Source organism: Pristis pectinata, chromosome 11 (genome assembly GCF_009764475.1).
Source record: "Pristis pectinata isolate sPriPec2 chromosome 11, sPriPec2.1.pri, whole genome shotgun sequence".
Lineage (NCBI taxonomy): Eukaryota > Metazoa > Chordata > Chondrichthyes > Rhinopristiformes > Pristidae > Pristis > Pristis pectinata.
The window spans coordinates 84,943,901-84,961,843 of record NC_067415.1 but is presented as its reverse complement, the minus strand read 5'-3'; the positions used below and the strand labels follow the sequence as shown (position 1 = coordinate 84,961,843).

Here is a 17,943-nt window from a genome sequence, read left to right as displayed (position 1 = left end):
AGATAGGGGAGTGGAACTGAATAGTTCTCCTTCAGAGGGGTGATGAATGCCTCTCCAGAGCTGTGATTAAGTTGTGGAAGTAATGCTGTTGGAGCAGAGAAGAGCTTTAGGATTAGTTGCAGGATCCTTGGACATCTTTGGAAAATCCCAAGATGGATGAATGGTATACGTTCTCACTTCATTAAAATCTTAGCTCCCATATCTTGGGATATAAATCAGTTAAGGAAACTTCTTGAGGGAGCAGAGTAGAACGTTGGCTGGGCTCTGTACCTGATATTTAGCTGTGTTTGGATTCTGTCTCTTGTATTCAGTATGTGAGACCGTTGTCATCCACTGAATATATTTGGGGCTTGGACAGTGCTCGTGATTTGAATGATCAGAATTGACAGTGCTTCAATGTCCTTGCCTGTCATTTGACATGCAAGTTCTTAATCAACAAAGCTCGAGGGACTCTGGCTTTTATATCAGGATACATGCAGTGGTAGCTATACAGACCCACCCAGAGCACTGAGAGAAGTTGTGGGCACCATGCCTTTGCCGGGATATATTGGCCTTGGAGGCAATGCAGTGTGGATTCATGGAATGATTACTGGACACCAGGGGTTACATCACATCAATATTACATGAACTAATTTTTAGAATCTACCCCACCACCCAAGACCCACTTCCTCCATGATTGGCCAAAATAGTTTCCTCCTCTAATAATAGCCTTAGCTTGGATTTTGAAAGGGTGAGGGTGACTTGATCAAAACTGTGATATTATTGGAAGGAATTAATAGGCAGCACAGTGGCACATCTAATAGAGCCAGGTTTGTGAGTTCAGGATAAGGCAGATGGGGTGAGCCTCATAGCTCAGTAGCTTCACCCTCGATTTTGTTGTATCCGCGTGAGATTCATTGTTTGTTTATGAAAATTGTCCTCTTGCATGAGGCTAACAACTGGATTGCCTGCGTTTACAGGAGTTTGAATGCACTGTATACTTCATGTTACTGGTGAGGAATTTGCCTTAGATCTTAAGTACATAAAATGATTGTGTGAACGGGCACTGATGGAGTTGCATCTTCTTGATACAGGATACGGCATCCCTTGGGTCACAGAAGGGAGGAATAACCAAACAAGGATGGCTGCTTAAGGGCAACATGAACAGCGCAATCAGTGTGACCATGCGGGTAAATGTTTGCTTCTTAGCTCTGTTGTAAGTTAAAATGGATCTTTCATGTGGTTCCTGGTTTCACCAGAGCAGGCAGCATTAAATGAATCAGTTGAGCAGCTTCATAAAAATATTGAGTAGCTAGATCTTCTACTGTAGGTAGGTCTTGTTTAATTTTGTATTCTTGTACAATTTTGCATAGTTTATGTTTTACTTGTGAATGTTGTCTCTCTAACACTATGTACCTGTGATGCTGCTGCAGGTAGGTTTTTCATTGCAGCTGTGCACACATGGACGTGCATATGATGATGAACTTGCTTTGACTTGGATTTGTCTGATATTTCCCCTGTGACTAACACCTATAAGTGGTTGTCAACACTTTAGTGTGAGCTTGCTGTGCACATGCTGGCTGTTGAAATCCCCACACCACAACAGTGACTGCACTTCAGTCGGGCTGCATTAGCTGTAAAATGTTGTTGGACATCCTGATGCTGTATAAGTGCAGGTCTCTCTCACCGTACAGCACTTGGCAGGTTGGGGAGATGCAACACCCTTTCCAGAACAATTGTGTCAAGACCCCTCACCATCTTCAGGTTGAAACCCTGCATCACTCTCCCTCTGAATCTCTAACGCTGCACTTCAGAACTTGACTTCCATCGCGTTCAGACTCTGCTTCCAATGAGACTCCCTCCTTGTACTCTTCGAACACCCCCACCACCTCTCTCTAGCCCAGTCACATTTTGATGACATAAGACCATAAGGTACAGGAGCAGAATTAGGCCATTCAACCCATCAGGTCTGCTCTGCCATTCGATCCTGGCTGATTTTTTTTTCAACCCCATTCTCTTGCCTTCTCCCGGTAACCTGTAACCCCCCTTACTTTTCAAGAACCTATCAATCTCTGCCTTAAATACATCCAATGACTTGATCTCCAAAGCCCTTCGTGGCAACGAATTCCACAGATTCACCACCCTCTGGCTGAAGTTTCTAAAAGGACATCCCTTTATTCTGAGGCTGTGCCCTTGGATCCTAGACTCTCCCACTGATGGAAACATCCTCTCCACGTCCACTCTACCCAGGCCTTTCAGTATCCGGGAGATTTCAGTGAGATTCCCCCCTCATCTTCCTGCATCAAGCCTTTCATTCCTGGGAACATTTTTGTGAACCCAGAACAAATTCTGTTCTATGTTCAGATGATTATTCTTTGTTGGTTCCCTGGACGTAAAAGAACCTTGCGTTTCCCTGGCACCTTGTGTGACCTCAGGGTGTCCCAACACTCTTTGCAGCCGACGAGGGTGGTCACAGTGACAGGAAAAAAATGGCATCCAGATTGTGCACAGCAAGCTCCCACAAACAGAATCTGATCTGTTTTTGAGCGTGCGCTGTTGGATGAGGGGTTGTTATTGGTCAGTGGACTGGTGAGAACATTCTGTGCAGTGGGATCTGGTGTCCACACGAGAGGCTGGAGGTAAAGGACTCCCTCCACTGCCCTAGACACATTAGCCTGGATTTTTATATTCAGGTTTCTGGTGTCGAACATGAACCCACAATCTTCAGAATCGGAGAGTTCCACCCACTGAGCCAATGCCATTTTGTTAGGTTTCACTACCCAGCAATAAATTCTGACCACAACATAAAAATTTGTCCTTCACACTCTGGCACTGCTTTTGTCTCCTCAGTCGTTCAAGAGGCGCTTTTTCCACTTGACACAGCTTGGAGATGGCTCCTACATTCTCAATTTCTACAAAGATGAGAAAATCTCCAAGGAACCAAAGGGCTCAATCTTCCTGGATTCGTGCATGGGGGTGGTGCAGGTAGGACAGCCAGTGTTTTAACAGAAGCTTTGCTGCTGCTTGCAGTGAAGGTCATGTCCATAAATGGGCCCCCTCCCTGGAGACAGTGAAACCGAGTGAATATTGGCAGGTTTCCTGTTTACTGCCTTGCACTACAGGAGGAAGCAGAGCGCAACACTGCAGCTCTTGTGCCTGCTCAGAGTTTCAGTGAATTTTAAGTTGCCAGCACGACAATTTTATTTAAATACACTGTAAATGCAGGAGACAGAATTCTCCAAACCGGAGCCTCTAGTTTTGTGGAGAAGCATGGGTAGGTGGATCTGAGTGACAAAGTGATTTACTTGTGAGAAGCAGAGTCCTGTTACTTGGAGTAACGCTGCCTTTGGTTTGTCCAAGCTTGTCATCCTATTTTGTTCTGGAATGTGCCTTTACCTGTAAATGGCTACCTCCATTCCTGTCACTCTACCTGATCTGTTCTTGCCCCAGCTCTTTGTTGTTTATGGGATGTGGGCATCACTGGCAAGACCAGCATTTATTGACCATCCCTAATTGCCCCGGGGAAGGAGCAGTGAGACTCCTACACCAGTTACAATCCGTGCAGTGGAGGTGCTCCACAGTGCTATTGGAGAGGGAGTTCCAGGACTCAGATCCAATGACGATGAAGGAACGGCGATATGTTTCCCCGACAGAATGTTATCTGACTTGGAACAGAACCGGCAGGTGGAGGTGTTGCACTGTGCCCGCTGCCCTTGTCCTACTCGGTGGTAGACATTGCAGGTTTGGGACGTGCTCTCGGAATAGTCAGAAGTAACTACAATGCATTTTGAAGATGATGCACACTGCACTTACTGTGTGCTGGTGGTGTAGGGAGTGAATGTTCAGGGTGGTGTGGGATGTCAATCAAACAGGCTGATATGTCCTGGAATTTGACAAGCATCTTGCTTACTGTTGGACCTGAACTTATGCTGACAAGTGGAGTGTATTCCAACACAGTCCTGTAGATGGTGCATGGACCATGCAGTGCCAGGAGGTGAGCCACTTGCTGCAAGGTACCCAGCCTTTGACCTGTTCATAGAGTCATACAGCATGAAAACAGACCCTTTGGCCCAACTGGTCCATGCCGACCAAGATGCCCTATCCAAGCTAGTCACATTTGCCAGTGTTTGGCCCATAACCTTCTAAACCTTTCCAATCCCTGTAACTGTCCAAATGTCTTTTAAAAGTTGTTATTGTACCTGCCTCAACCCCTTCCTCTGGCAGCTCGTTCCACATACTCACCACCCTTTGTGTGTGAAAAAAAAGGAAGTTGCCTCTCAAGTTCCTAATAAATCTTTTCCCTCTCACTTTAAACCTGTGCTCTCAAGTTCTTGATTCCCCAACTCTAGGAAAAAGACTGAGTGCACTCACCCTATCTATGCCCCTCATGGTTTTATATACCTCTTGTATGCACAGTATTGATGTGGCTGGTCCAGAGTCAGGTTTATTAACCCAGACATATGTCGTGAAATTTGTTGTTTAGCGGCAGCAGTACAGTGCCAGACATAAAGACATAAAAATTACTAAACGTTACAAAAATAATAGAAGGCGGCATCCATCACTAAGGACCCTCATCACCCAGGACATGCCCTCTTCTTGTTACTACCATCGGGGAGGAGGTACAGGAGCCTGAAGACCCACACTCAACGATTCAGGAACAGCTTCTTTCCCTCCGTCATCAGATTTCTGAACGGCCCATGAACACTACCTTGTTATTCATTATACACCTGTAGAAATTTGCAAGAGAATTTGGTGACATACCAATTCTCCTAACCAAGTAGCTGGCGTGCCTTCTTCGTGAGTGCATCAATGTGTTGGGCCCAGGATAGATCCTCAGATGTTGACGCCCAGGAACCTGAAGCTGCTCGCCCTTTCCACCGCTAACCCCTCAGTTGAAATTCTGGTCAATGGTGACCGGGTGATGCTAAGGCACATTGGTGATACCAGTGTTGCTGAATGTTGATTTGTTCCCGAAGCCCTCCCGCATGTCTCCTTTTGCTTTAAACATGACCGTTCCAGCACACTCTGGGCTGGGCTGCTCCACACTCTGCAACTCGATCTCTTCTGCTATATCCCATGTGCCCAGACCTCCAACACCATCAGCCATTTCTGCTGACCTGCACTAGTCCCCTGCCCAGATATTTAAAATTAAAAACATCCTTATCCATCTGTGCACTTGCCCTACACCATCACTGTAATCTCTCCACAACCTTTTAAGTTCTTTGAGGTCCTCCAGTTCTGTGGCCTTGATCGTCCCTGATCATCAGTCACCACTGCCAGCTGTACCTTCAGCTGTCTTTGTCCCAAGCTTTGCAACTGCCTTCCAAAGCCCCCTCCACTTTTCTGCTCTTTTAAGATGCTCCCTGTTTAACCAAGCTATTAGTAACCTGCCCTAAAGTGTAATATAACTTGGTTAGGTGTGAAAGAACTCCGGTATATCACCTTGGCATGTTTTATTGCATTAAACCTACTTCTTAGGTAAGCTTGATAAAGAATGAAGAATTAGTCTTTCTGTTTTACAGAACAGCAGAATACGGCGATATGCCTTTGAACTGAAGATGCAAGACAAGAGCAGTTACCTGTTGGCAGCTGAAAATGACCTAGAAATGGAAGAGTGGATCGGATCGTTGAATAAAATCCTCCAAAGTACTTTCGAGGCTGCCATGCAAGAGAAGAGGAACGGAGATTCGTTGGAGAGTGAGTTTGAATTCAGTCCTCTTTTCCTGACCTGGCTGACTCTCAGTCTGTGGGGTTGATTTCCTAGGTGTTAAACGGGCTAAAGTGGGCAGTCATGCCAAATGGTGGCTGGTGAAATTCTGCCAGATTTCTGCTGTGTCACCTTGTGCCCCCATCATCTGGGTCAGCCGTGGTGTTTGGTTGAAGAAACAAAGGCAAAGAGGTTTTTCTCCTGAGATACTGTAAAGGGTTTGGTGGAATATGAAGTGCGTGGGTGTGGCTGTCTGGGTGTGAGTGTGTGTGTGTGTGTATTTGCATCTCTGTGTATATGTGAGAGTCTGTGTGTGTGTGTGTGTGTGTGTGTGTGTGTCCCTGGCTCAGAATCAGATTTATTATTACTGACATATATTGTGAAATTAGTTGCTTTGCGGCAGCAGTACAGTGCAAAGACGTAAAAGTCTATAAATTACAAAAATGACTAAATTGTGCAAAAAATGAATATTGAGGTAGTGTTCATGGGTTCATGCATTGTTCAGAAATCTGACGGTGGAGGGGAAGAAGCTGTTCCTGAATTGTTGAGTGTGGGTCTTCAGGCTCCTGTACCTCCTCCCCTATGGTAGTAATGAGAAGAGGGCATGTCCCGGATGGTGAGGGTCCTTAATGATGCTGCCTTCTTGAGGCACCGCCTCTTGAAGATGTCCTCGATGGTGGGGAGGGTTGTGCCCGTGATGGAGCTGGCTGAGTCTACAACCCTCTGCAGCCTCTTGTGATCCTGTGCATTGGAGCCTCCATACCAGGCTGTGATGCAACCAGTCAGAATGCTCTCCACCGTATATCTGTAGAAATCTATGGATAGGCTGTGTGCGTCTGTGGGCGTGCGAGTCTGAGTGTGTAAGTTTGTGTGCGTGCGAGTGTGAGAGCCTGAACTGGAACCTCTCCACTTCTGTCATTGACTGTGGAGGGTTTGCAGAGTTGGACTCCAGACCCTCCTGCACCTGCCGGGTGAATCTACGGGCTGGAGTTCAGAAATCAAAGGAAGTGACTTGATGGAAGATTTAAGGGTGATGGCTGGATCCAATCTGTCTGCCTCTCACGGGATGCCTGTGATCACAACTGAGTGGCTCCCAACACGTGTCACACACAGTGCACGAGAGCAGACCGGGCCACCAATGGCTGGATTCGGGACCCATGGACTTCCCCAACATCCTACTGACAACTCCTGCTGTCAAAGGCCTTTCTACTGATGACGTTCAGGAATAATCAATAATTTGATTTAAAACCACATTCAAGTTGATTGAACATAATAATATTAATTAAAATAAAGGCAAATAAAGCAAACCACTTACTTTTTTTTGGTGAGGTTGTCAAACACATTGATAAGAATACGGCTGAGCGAGCTATGGCTGTACGACAGAATGAGATGTATCTTCCCCTTAGTTTAGTACGTGACAGAATCACAGCTAGAATTGGTGGGGTGAGACTGCAGTCCAGGGTCCTGCTGTCACTGGATGCTGAGGGGCTGGGTTCAGTGTAGTTGCCTCTCAAACACTCCATGGGTGTATTGTTTAAAGAGGAAACACGAGAGGTGTTAGAGCTTTGTAAGAGAGTCTATTGGTTTGGGGACACAATGAATGTAAAGACAGATGAGCACTAGCTGTAGTGTACTTCCTGCATATATTTTCAAAAATAAAATTTATTTTTGAAATTCAAAACAACTACTGTTCTTGGTGGTAAATTGGTTCATTATTGTCACATGTACTGAGGTACAGTGAAAAACTTTGTTTTGTATGCTATCCTTACAGATCATTTTATTACATCAGTGCATTGAGGTAGTACAAGGGAAAACAATCACAGAATGCAGAATAAAGTGTTACAGTTACAGGGAAGGTCCAGTGCAGGCAGACGATAAGGTGTAAGGCCATAATGAGGTAGATTTATGAGGTCAAGAGTCCATCTCATCATACTAGGGGGCCGTTCAATAGTCTTATAACAGCGGGATAGAAGCTGTCCTTGAGCCTGGTGGTACGTGCTTTCAGGCTTTTGTATCTTCTGCCCAATGGGAGGGGGGAGAAAGAGAGAGCGTCCGAGGTGGGTGGTCCAGCTGTGGAACGGGAGGTCAGGTGTGCTCCCATCTAGCCTGCAGAGTATTCCAGACTCCTGTATCACCACGCTTGTGTCTTTGGCGTGGAACAGCTAGTGAGCTGTCAGTGTGATCTGGCCCATTGGGGGACCTGAGGGAGTAGATGGGGAGGGACTGTGTCTACTGTGTGGGGACTCTGGAAATAAGGGCCAGGATCCAAATTCAGCCAGGATTTCAGGAGTGAAGTTCAAGAGTACTTTCCACATAGAGGGAGGGAGAAGTTCAGAACCCTCCTGTGCAAACAACACTTGATGCCAGTTTATTGATGAATTTTAAACCTGAGATTCAAATTGTTGAGGAACTGGGTGACAGGCAGTCATTGGATGGTAGAACAGGTTTGTGGGGCTCATCAGCATCCTGTCCCTTTGATCAGAGCTGTTAAGATAAGATAAGATAAGATTTCGTTATCAGTCACATGTACATCGAAACACACAGTGAAATGTATCTTTTGTGTAGAGTGTTCTGGGGGCAGCCCGCAAGTGTCGCCACGCTTCCGGCACCAACGTAGCATGATCACAACTTCCTAACCCATACGTCTTTGGAATGTGGGAGGAAACCGGAGCACCCAGAGGAAACCCACACAGACACAGGGAGAATGTACAAACTCCTTACAGGCAGCGGCTGGAATTGAACCCAGGTCGCTGGTGCTGTAATAGCGTTACGCTAACCACTACACTACCGTGCCTGCCCACTACACTACCATGCCTCTTGACTGTCAATGAAGTGTGTGAGCTCCTCCAGGAGACCAGTTACAAAAGAATTAAGCTACCACTTAGTTTCTGCTTTGTGGCTGGGTTCCAATGTTCTGTCTTGACAGTATACAACCTGAGTAAGAAGAAACAGGATAAGCGGGTCTTTAGATATTTACACACAAATGTATACATCATGACTGCTTTTTTAATTGGCCAGTTATTTTAAATGTTATTTTCTCAGCTCGGATTCTGTTGAATAGTGATCATGAAACTAGGATTGTTTGAGAGGAGATTAATTAGAGGGTTTTGCAGTCAGGAAGGGTTTTGATGGCCCAAATGTTTCTAGTGACTGGAAGTTTGGTGACTAACACACTGGGTGAAGGGGATGGACATAAGAGCTCGAGAGGAGATGTTTCTCTGCAGCAAGATGTGAGCAGGAACAAGCCGCCTGAAGAAGAATTGGATAAATACCGGAAAAGGGGAAATGTGTGGGCTTGGTGGGAAAGGGTGGGGCAGTGGGAGTAATGAACACTCTGTCACTGGGCTGACATAGGCAAGATGGGCCAAGTAGCCTCCTTCAGCATGATGAGAGGTTACTGTTCAAGACATTAGATTTGTGGAGGTCAGGATTTTAGGAAGGAGCCAGATGTTTTCCAGAAGACATGGAACAATTTGTCCATGACTCTGGTAAAGGAATAAGGGAATAGTGGGAAAGTTGTGCACACCGAGCCTGTTGAAAAATCTGCTTCCTGAAGCACTATATTAGTCAATGAAGTGTCAGCAGACGTTTTGGCATCTGTAGCCCTGAATGGTGAATGGTGGTTCCATAGAAATTGGATGTAGGTTTAAATCGATTCAGGCCATTGACTCATGAGCTTCCCCCCCCCCCCCCCCCCCCCCCCCCCCCCCCCCCCCACCCCCCCCCCTTCTATGAGTCATGCTCTCCACCCATACCACAAACTGGAAGTCCTTCAGTGATTGAAGCACCTACCGTAACAAATGTTGTATTGACAGCTGTCTTGGTTAACTTGCGCAACTTTGTGTTTTCCTCCAACTTTGACCAGACTCTGAGGTTACCGCAGCTTCTGAATCTTAAAGGTTGACAGGTTCTGTGGTGTAATGTGGTACACTAATATAGTTGTACTGCTGGTTTAAAAATAGCACAGTGGACACATGTCTGCAGATGCTTCAATCAAGCAGGAGCACAGTGGCGTCTGTGCCATGTACCTAGTTGTGGAGTTCCCCCAAAGTCACTGGAGCGGAGTGTTGAACGTGGAATCCGGTGCACACAGGTGTAGCAGTGACTAAGGGGAATTCCAACCCAGTGACCATCAAGTGCAGACTATCCCTTAAATAACAGAGATCAGCGGAATTGTTGTGAAATTAAACACGGCTGAACTTCTGGATACAGCTGGAAAGAAGGCTTTGGTCTGCTCCATTTCCTGCTTGCTGACTTGATTCTTTTAAGCAGGAATTGATTTTACACACCAGCTGCTCAGTCCAAAATGAGCAGTTAGAGCACCCGTTTTGGATGCCACAAAAATAATAGAATCAGATTTATTATCACTGACTTATATGATGTGAAATTTGTTGTTTTTCAGCAGCAGTAATGTGCAAAGACATAAATTACAAAAATAAATAAATAGTGCAAATAAAAAGGAATAACGAGGTACTGTTCATGGACCATTCAGAAATCTGATGGCGGAGGGGAAGAAGCTGTTCCTGAATCGTTGAGTGTGGGTCTTCAGGCTCCTGTACCTCCTCCCCAATGGTGGTAACGAGAAGAGGGCATGTCCCAAATGGTGAGGGTCCTTAGTGATGCTGCCTTCTTGAGGCGCCGCCTCTTGAAGATGTCCTCGATGGTGGGGAGGGTTGTGCCCATGATGGAGCTGGCTGAGTCTACAACCCCTGCAGCCTCTTGAACACATTGATAAATTAGAGACTAATTGAGTGAGAATCGTAGTTATTTTTTATGCATGGATTCGTGGATGAATTACATCTGATTTGGATCTAGTTTGGGTTCCTGGTTGTTCACAGGGATCATACAGGAAAAGAATCAGCCTTAGTTCCACAGGTGAACTAAATGTTTTTATTTCCTTTCAGTTTCTGACGATGAATTACCTGGTCAGGGGAAGACGGAACACATCACCAGCTGGGATAGCCTGCACTATGATCTTGCAAAGGTAGTGTTGTCCTTTCTGATTACTTGATACAACACAAACCAGATGTTTTGTAAGTTATTCATTTAAATTGAAGCATTAAAGTTGCACATTTTCATCGTTGTGTCACTTATTTCTTATTCCAACTAGAATACAAATTGTGTATGATAGTTCACTTCACCACAATGAAACTTGATGCTGATGTGTTGTTTCCCAGTCTGCTGAAGTAATGGAATGAAATGGGATAACGACCTTATCTGGGTCGTTTTGTGTCCTCTGGAAATTCCACTAGGGTGTTTCCTGGTGTGAGCTGCACTTGTGTGCCTGATGTACTTACTGTGCCTGATGTACTTACTGTGCCTGATGCCAGTCAAGTGATGTCAAAGCTCCTTTCGTTGGTGACCAGTGGTCACTGCTTCTTGGAGTGATGAGGTCTCGTTTTCCTGCGGCGTTTGCCCACGTTGCAGCTATTGTTGGGCTGTCCTGCATCTGTCGGGTTTTAACGTCTGTCTCTCAACCTCCTCCACCTCCCTCCTCCCCTCCAACCCAAGTACCAACACTTCCCATGCACCTGTCTCCTCTCCAGACCCCCATCCTCTCCAGCCGATGGCTCAGGGTCAAGACCAAGACCTTCCAATTCTCAACCCCTCCTACAACCAAGCATCAATTCCCCATCTCCAGACTGACCACCCCAATTTCCCCTCCCTCCCAACCAATACAACTCCCCCTGTCTTTTGTCTTCCCATTTTCACTCCTTTTACCTGGGTTCCAATCAGGCCTCTTATCGCTGACCCTCTCTCCCTCCCCACCCCTCACCTTTACCCATGGACTCGGTGTTGTAGGAGTTATTGTTCTTCACCCTTTCTGTAGTTGGCAAAGGAATGCCTGTGGGCCCATATTAGAATTGTTATTGGTGCTTGTACACCATCCCCAAGGTGTACCTTTCCCAACTTCTGGGCCAGTGTTTATTGCTGAGTCACAGTGGAGGGTTCATTACCTGTTGTGTACTACAAGAGGTTTTGTTCTATCAGAAATCAGTACAAGAGACCTTGTTAATAAATATACTTAAAAGGCAGGAGGTGTGAGACTCGAACTTAGCTGTGTTCATTGCCTCTTCAAACAATCACGTGCTGCTATCTAGCAGAACATCTTGTCACTGAAACAGGTTAAGAATTTGAGAGATATTTGTCTGCTAGAGACAGATTCCTTCCCTATCTCTGTGATCTCCTGTAACCCTTCCCGATCTCTGTGCTCCTCCAATTCCAGCCTCAATCATTTCCAAATTTAGTGGCTCCACTGTTCAATGCTGTGTCTTCAGCAGGCCTGGTCCTCAAGCTCCGGAGTTTCTCTCTCTAACTCTTTCCTGTCCTGTAAGGCACACCTGCTTCCTTGAACAAGCTTTTGGTCACGTGTCCAAAATTTTCATGTGTGGTCCTTGCTGCATCTGTCAGAACTTCTCTGGCCCCTGCCCAGTTAGAATCCACGCAACCCCCCCCCCCCTCCCCCCCCCCAGCCAACGCTTGTTCCCACAGCCTGCATATCCTTCCTCAGGATGGCGACCATCTGAAAATTACCAATGAATTTGCTCCCACTGCACGGGGTTAGGGAGTGCCCTCAGTCACTCAGGAGGAAGCAGACAGAGGAGTCCCAGAGCTCGTGGCTGTCAACCACAGAGGGCTGACAGCTGGCAAACGCAGAGATCACAGATGGATCTGGAGATGGAGGAGGTTACAGAAACTGGGAGGGAAAAGGTCCAGAGAGATATTAAAGTAATTATGAAAACAACCCCACACACTGTTGGATGAAGTTTTCTGCTCAGAGTCGAAATCCTCCCAGAGGTTGACTTTCGGCTTTGGGTCACAGTTTCCCTTCACCCTCTCCTGAAGTTTAATTTTTGTTTCCTCTGCAGAGCACAAGAGAAATAGAAACCAAAAAAAATGAAGGCAGATTGAAGCTTTTCATTCTGGATGCAGACACTCAGGTGAGGCTTGACTTCTATTTCGCAAAACGATCGACAGATTCTACTGTTGTTTCAGGACTGCGGTGGTTTGGAAGCCAGTGTCTGAAGGTGCAGAGTTACAAGTGTTCTAAAATGAAAGCTACAGCTGGGGGCAGCTTGATGTTTGTATCCTGCTGCTCTGGTTTCTCCTTCATTTTCTCTCCTGATCCACTAACATCCACTAATGTGGATGGCACGGTAGTGTAGCAGTTAGCGTAACGCTATTACAGTGCCAGCAACCCGGGTTCAATTCCCGCTGCTGTCTGTACGGAGTTTGTACGTCCTCCCCGTGACTGCGTGGGTTTCCTCTGGGTGCTCCGGTTTCCTCCCACATTCCAAAGACGTACGGGTTAGGAAGTTGTGGGCATGCTATGTTGGCACTGGAAGCATGGCGACACATGCGGGCTGCCCCCCAGAACACTTTCCGCAAAAAGATGCATTTCTCTGTGCGTTTCGATGTATGTGTGACTAATAAAGAAACCTTATCTTAACATAAAGGGGCATTAGCTCATGGATCTTATCTGCACAGCCATTGCCCATTTGTCCCTCCTCAGATATATTGACGGAAGATTAATGCAGCTAACCGAAGTGGTTGCAGTGTTCTAGTGGTATTTTATTGAGCCAAAATTAGAGGCTTGGATTGGATCATAGAGACTGTGAACTCAAGTACCACCTTGGTTCATTGAAGCTGTGTGTTTACTTTCTAAAACAACAGGACGGAAATGCAAAGCTGGAATCGGTAAAAAAAGACCCTGAAGACATTGGATTGCCAAATAACCCAGTTGGTCATTAACGTTCATTTTCTTTAAGAGGAGGAACTGTGCTCTCCCTGTTAACCTCTACGTGACTCCACCGAGCTGGGGGACGTTCTTGCCCTCTGAACCAGTGCTCATTGTGTGGGAATTGCTCAGAATCAGATTTATTTTCGCTGACTTGTATGACGTGAAATGTGTGTTTTGCGGCAGCGTACAGTGCAAAGGTATAAAATACTTTAAACTACAAAAATAAATAAATAGTTGCAAAAAGAAGGAATAACTAGTAGCATTCATGGACCATTCAGAAATCTGATGGCAGAAGAAGCTGTTCTTGAATCATTGAGTGTGGGTCTTTGGGCTACTGTACCTCCTCCCCGATGGTAGTAACGGGGAAGAAGGCATATTCTGGACAGTGAGAGTCTCAGTGATGGATGCTGCCTTCTTGAGGCGCCGCCTCTTGAAGATGTCCTCGATGGTGGGGAGGGTTGTGCCCGTGATGGAGCTGGCTGAATCTACAACCCTCTGCAGCCTCTTGTGATCCTGTGCATTGGAGCCTCCACACCAGGCTGTGATGCAACCAGTCAGAATGCTCTCCACCGTACATCTATAGAATGTCAGAAGTTCAAGGCAGGGGCACATCACCACCTGCTGAAGAGGCAATTACACATGGTCAATAAATACCTGCCCTGCCAGTGATTTTCCCTGTCCTGAGAATGAGTTTTTAAAGAAGTTTGTCGGTGACAACCACATTGAGTGGGCTGTGTGACGAGGCACCAAGAGGCTTGACTTTGACTTGCATTCAGTGTATTGGAAAAGTTGCTGTAATTCTGGACAGCCTGAATTCAACTGCACTCTATATAATAGTCTGAACACTGTCATAGAGTCATATAGAACAGAAACAGGTTCACAAGATTGATCCCGAGAATGAAAGGCTTGACATGCGAGGAACGTTTGATGGCTCTGGGCCTGTACTCAATGGAGTTCAGAAGGATGAGAGGGGATCTCATGGAGACCTGCTGAATACTGAAAGGCCTGCATAGAGTGGACATGGAGAGGGTGTCTCCATTCATTGGAGAGTCTCAGATCCAAGGGTCTGAGATCCCTCCAGGATAAAAGGAAGTCCTTTTAGAACTGAGATGAGGAGGACTTTCTTCAGCCAGAGGGTGGTGAATCTGTGGAATTCATTGCCACATAGGGCTGTGGAGGCCAAGTCATTGGGTGTATTTAAGGCAGAGGTTGACAGGTTCTTGATCAGTAAGGGGGTTAAGGGTTACGGGGAGAAGGCAGGAGAATGGGGTTGAAAGGAATATCAGCCATGATTGAATGGAGGTGCAGTCTTGATGGGCTGAATGGCCTAATTCTCTTCCTATATCTTTCCTACCAAGTCTGTACTCAAGCACCCATTTACACTAATCCTACATTGACCTCATTTTATTCTCCCCCCTCCATTCCCATCAATTCCCCTCAGATTCTACACACCAATGTCAATTACAGCAGCCAACTAACCTACCACCTTTGGGATGTGGGAGGAAACCAGAGCACCTGGGGGAAACTCCACACAGACAGCGCTGGAGATGAGGATCGAACCTGGGTCTCTGGTGCTGTGAGGCAGCAGCTCTGCAACTGCACCACTGTGCTGCTTGTATAATATTTGAGAACACAGTGGATTAGTTGAAACTGGCATGTAAGTGCAGGCTGCCAGATCAGATATCTCAGGAGCCCATAATTCTCTTATAAGGACCTGCCCACTGAAGCATTCTCCCCAGTAAGTCCCACCACATTGCTCATTCCCAGACCCATAGAAATCCTTGTAAATGTTGAGGTCCTTTCAGAAAGTTGTCTGTGGATCTGCTTCCAGTGCACTTTCAGTCAGTGAGTTCCAGATCACAACAGTTGTGTGACTAACTTGTTTTATTTTTTCCCCACTCAAGAAACTTGACTTCTCCAGCATTGAACCTGATGTGAAGCCTTTCGAGGAGAAGTTTGGAATCCGTTTTTTGGTGAAATGCAACGATTTAGTCTTCAATCTGCAAAGCTGTGTGGCTGAAAATGAGGAGGGGCCCACAACGAATGTAAGCTCGATGGTCATGGAGTGTGCTGTGGGAAAAGAGGCGTCGGGGGTGGTATTAGAGAGATTCACTAGGACACCAGAGTTGAGAGTTGGAGTAGTTCAATGGAAGAAAATATTGCATTTCTCTGGCCCCTTTAACAATAGCCCAAAGTCACTTGCAGTCCAATGAAATACTATTAAAACATAGTTGCCCTGGTAATGCAGAAACCCAGCAAACAGCCATGTGATAATGACCAGATAATCAGTTTTACTGGTGTCGGTTAGAGAAAGTCTTCCCTACTCTTCTTCAAAAGGTTGGATTTACCCTCACCTATGAGGGCACTTTATCTCCCCTCAGTCTGGCATTCCCTCAGCACCACACTGGAAGGTCGGCCAAGATGTTTGCTCTCAAGCACCTTGCATGGGAATTGAGCCTACAGCACTTGATTCACAGGAAGGAGTGCAAACCATGGAGTCAATAGCTGGCATCACAAGAGAAGAGTGATTTAATGGAGGCCTTTAAAATTCTGAAGGATTAGACCCAGAGAAGACTACTTGTGGAGGACAGGAAAAACTGGGGGCCATCAAAAAGCATGAAATTCAGAAAAGTTCAAGTCAAGTTTATTGTCATGTACACAAGTACAGTGAGGTACGGGTACAATGAAAAACTTGCAGCAGCATCACAGGCACGTAGATACAGACAACTACAGAATATAAATTATACATAAATTGTACAAGGCAGTGAGAAGTGGAGAAGGAAATAAAAGACTGTGCAGACCTTAGTGCAAAGTAAAGTCCATGGTAGTGCAAGACGTGGTCTGCAGTGTTCCATTGCTGTGGTAGGGTTAGGATTGTGCCAGGTTGGTTCAAGACCCTGATGGTTGTAGGGAAGTAGCTGTTCCTGAACATGGTGGTATGGGACTTCAGGCTTCTGTACCTCCTGCCTGACATAGGGGCAAGAAGAGGACATGGCCTAGATGGTGGGGATCCTTGATGACAGATGCTGCCTTCTTGAGGCAGCGACTCCTGTAGATGCTATCAGTGGCAGGGAGGGCTGAGCCCGTGATGGACCAGGCTGTGTCCACTGCTCTCTGCGGCCTCTTGTGTTCCTTTGTGGAACTCGGTCCCACAGTGAGTGGTTGAGATGAAGAGCAGAGATGGCTTTTAAAGGAACTGAAATAAAAACATTGCAGATGCTGGAAATCTGAAACAAAAATAGGAGAAGCTGGAAATAGTGAGCATGTTGGGCAGCATCTGTGGAGAAAGAAACGGTCATCATTTTGGGTTGACTACCACCAGAAACGTTGACCCTGCAGATCCTACTGAGTGTTTCTGGCCTTTTCTGTTTTTCTCGTTGGGTTTAGGGGGAAGCTGGGTAAACAAATGTTGGAGAGGGGTGGGAGAGGCTGAGGGCTTGAACCTCAGCCTGGGGCAGAGGCCTGAGGTTTCTGTGCTCTAGGTTTTCCAGCTGTGATAGCCCATCTTCCTTGTTTTAGGTGGAGCCTTTCTTTGTCACACTGGCTCTCTTCGACATCAAAGACAATCGAAAGATCTCGGCTGACTTCCACGTGGATCTGAATCACCCAAGTGTCCGACACATGCTGTCAAACTCCACGGTTGTGATGAATGGCGGTGAGGGGTTGACCTCATCCCAGAAATCCATCAACGGCATTCCCGAAAGTTTGCTGCAGTATCCAAAACAGGTGAGGATGGATGCTCATTGTAATTATATCTCCTAATTTTAACCCAAAATCACGCCTTGTCATGGTTTAATTAGTACTCTCCTTTAAAGTAAAGTTGGAGAGTTGGACGGCCTTGGTTGACTTTGTGTCTGGAAGTTTGAGGGATGTTTTGATGCCAGGATTGATGTGGAATTTCAGGTGAATGAAAACATCTCAGACACGCACTCAGTGCTCGATAATCCTCCATGAACTATTTTGGATGAAATTTTTTTAAGCAGCAAATGATTAAGATCTGATGCTCAGTGTCTAAAACCAGGTCGGTTGCTGCCTTTCCAAGTGCAAGGGGAGGAGTTACATCCTGGTGGGTGAGTCAATTGGTTTGAATTGAGGCACTTCGCAAAATCAGAGGTTAAATCGCCCAGCTGGATGGCCTGTAAGTGTGTGGTCATCTGTAAAGTGCCCCAGCAAATCAGAGGTCCTTAAACATATATATAAATATAAGAGAAATAAAAGGACTGCAGATGCCGGAATCTAGATGAAAAACTCGATGATGCTGGAGGAACTCAGCAGGCCAGGCAGCAACTGTGGAGAAAAGCAGGCGGTCAATGTTTCAGGTCAGGACCCTTCTTCAGGACTGAGGAAGGATCCTGATTGAAAATGTTGACCACCTGCTTTTCTCCATGGACGCTGCCTGGCCTGCTGATTTCCTCCAGCATCATCGTGTTTTTCGTCCTTAAACTTTGTTGATTTCAGGTGGTGAAAAATAAAAATTGGTTAAACTAAACCTTGCATTTTGATAATACCTTTCATA

General features: G+C 46.1%; 1 protein-coding gene across 1 annotated transcript in view; it reads left to right on the top strand.

Annotated features, from left to right (window-relative positions):
* The window catches only part of LOC127575669 (dedicator of cytokinesis protein 9-like), a 189,008-nt gene that overhangs the window by 59,454 nt on the left and 111,611 nt on the right, over positions 1-17,943 (top strand). The window contains 7 exon segments of the mRNA XM_052025558.1: positions 1,074-1,169; positions 2,830-2,964; positions 5,502-5,676; positions 10,591-10,670; positions 12,556-12,627; positions 15,332-15,472; positions 16,947-17,153. Of these exon segments, the coding sequence (XP_051881518.1) occupies positions 1,074-1,169; positions 2,830-2,964; positions 5,502-5,676; positions 10,591-10,670; positions 12,556-12,627; positions 15,332-15,472; positions 16,947-17,153 (906 nt within the window).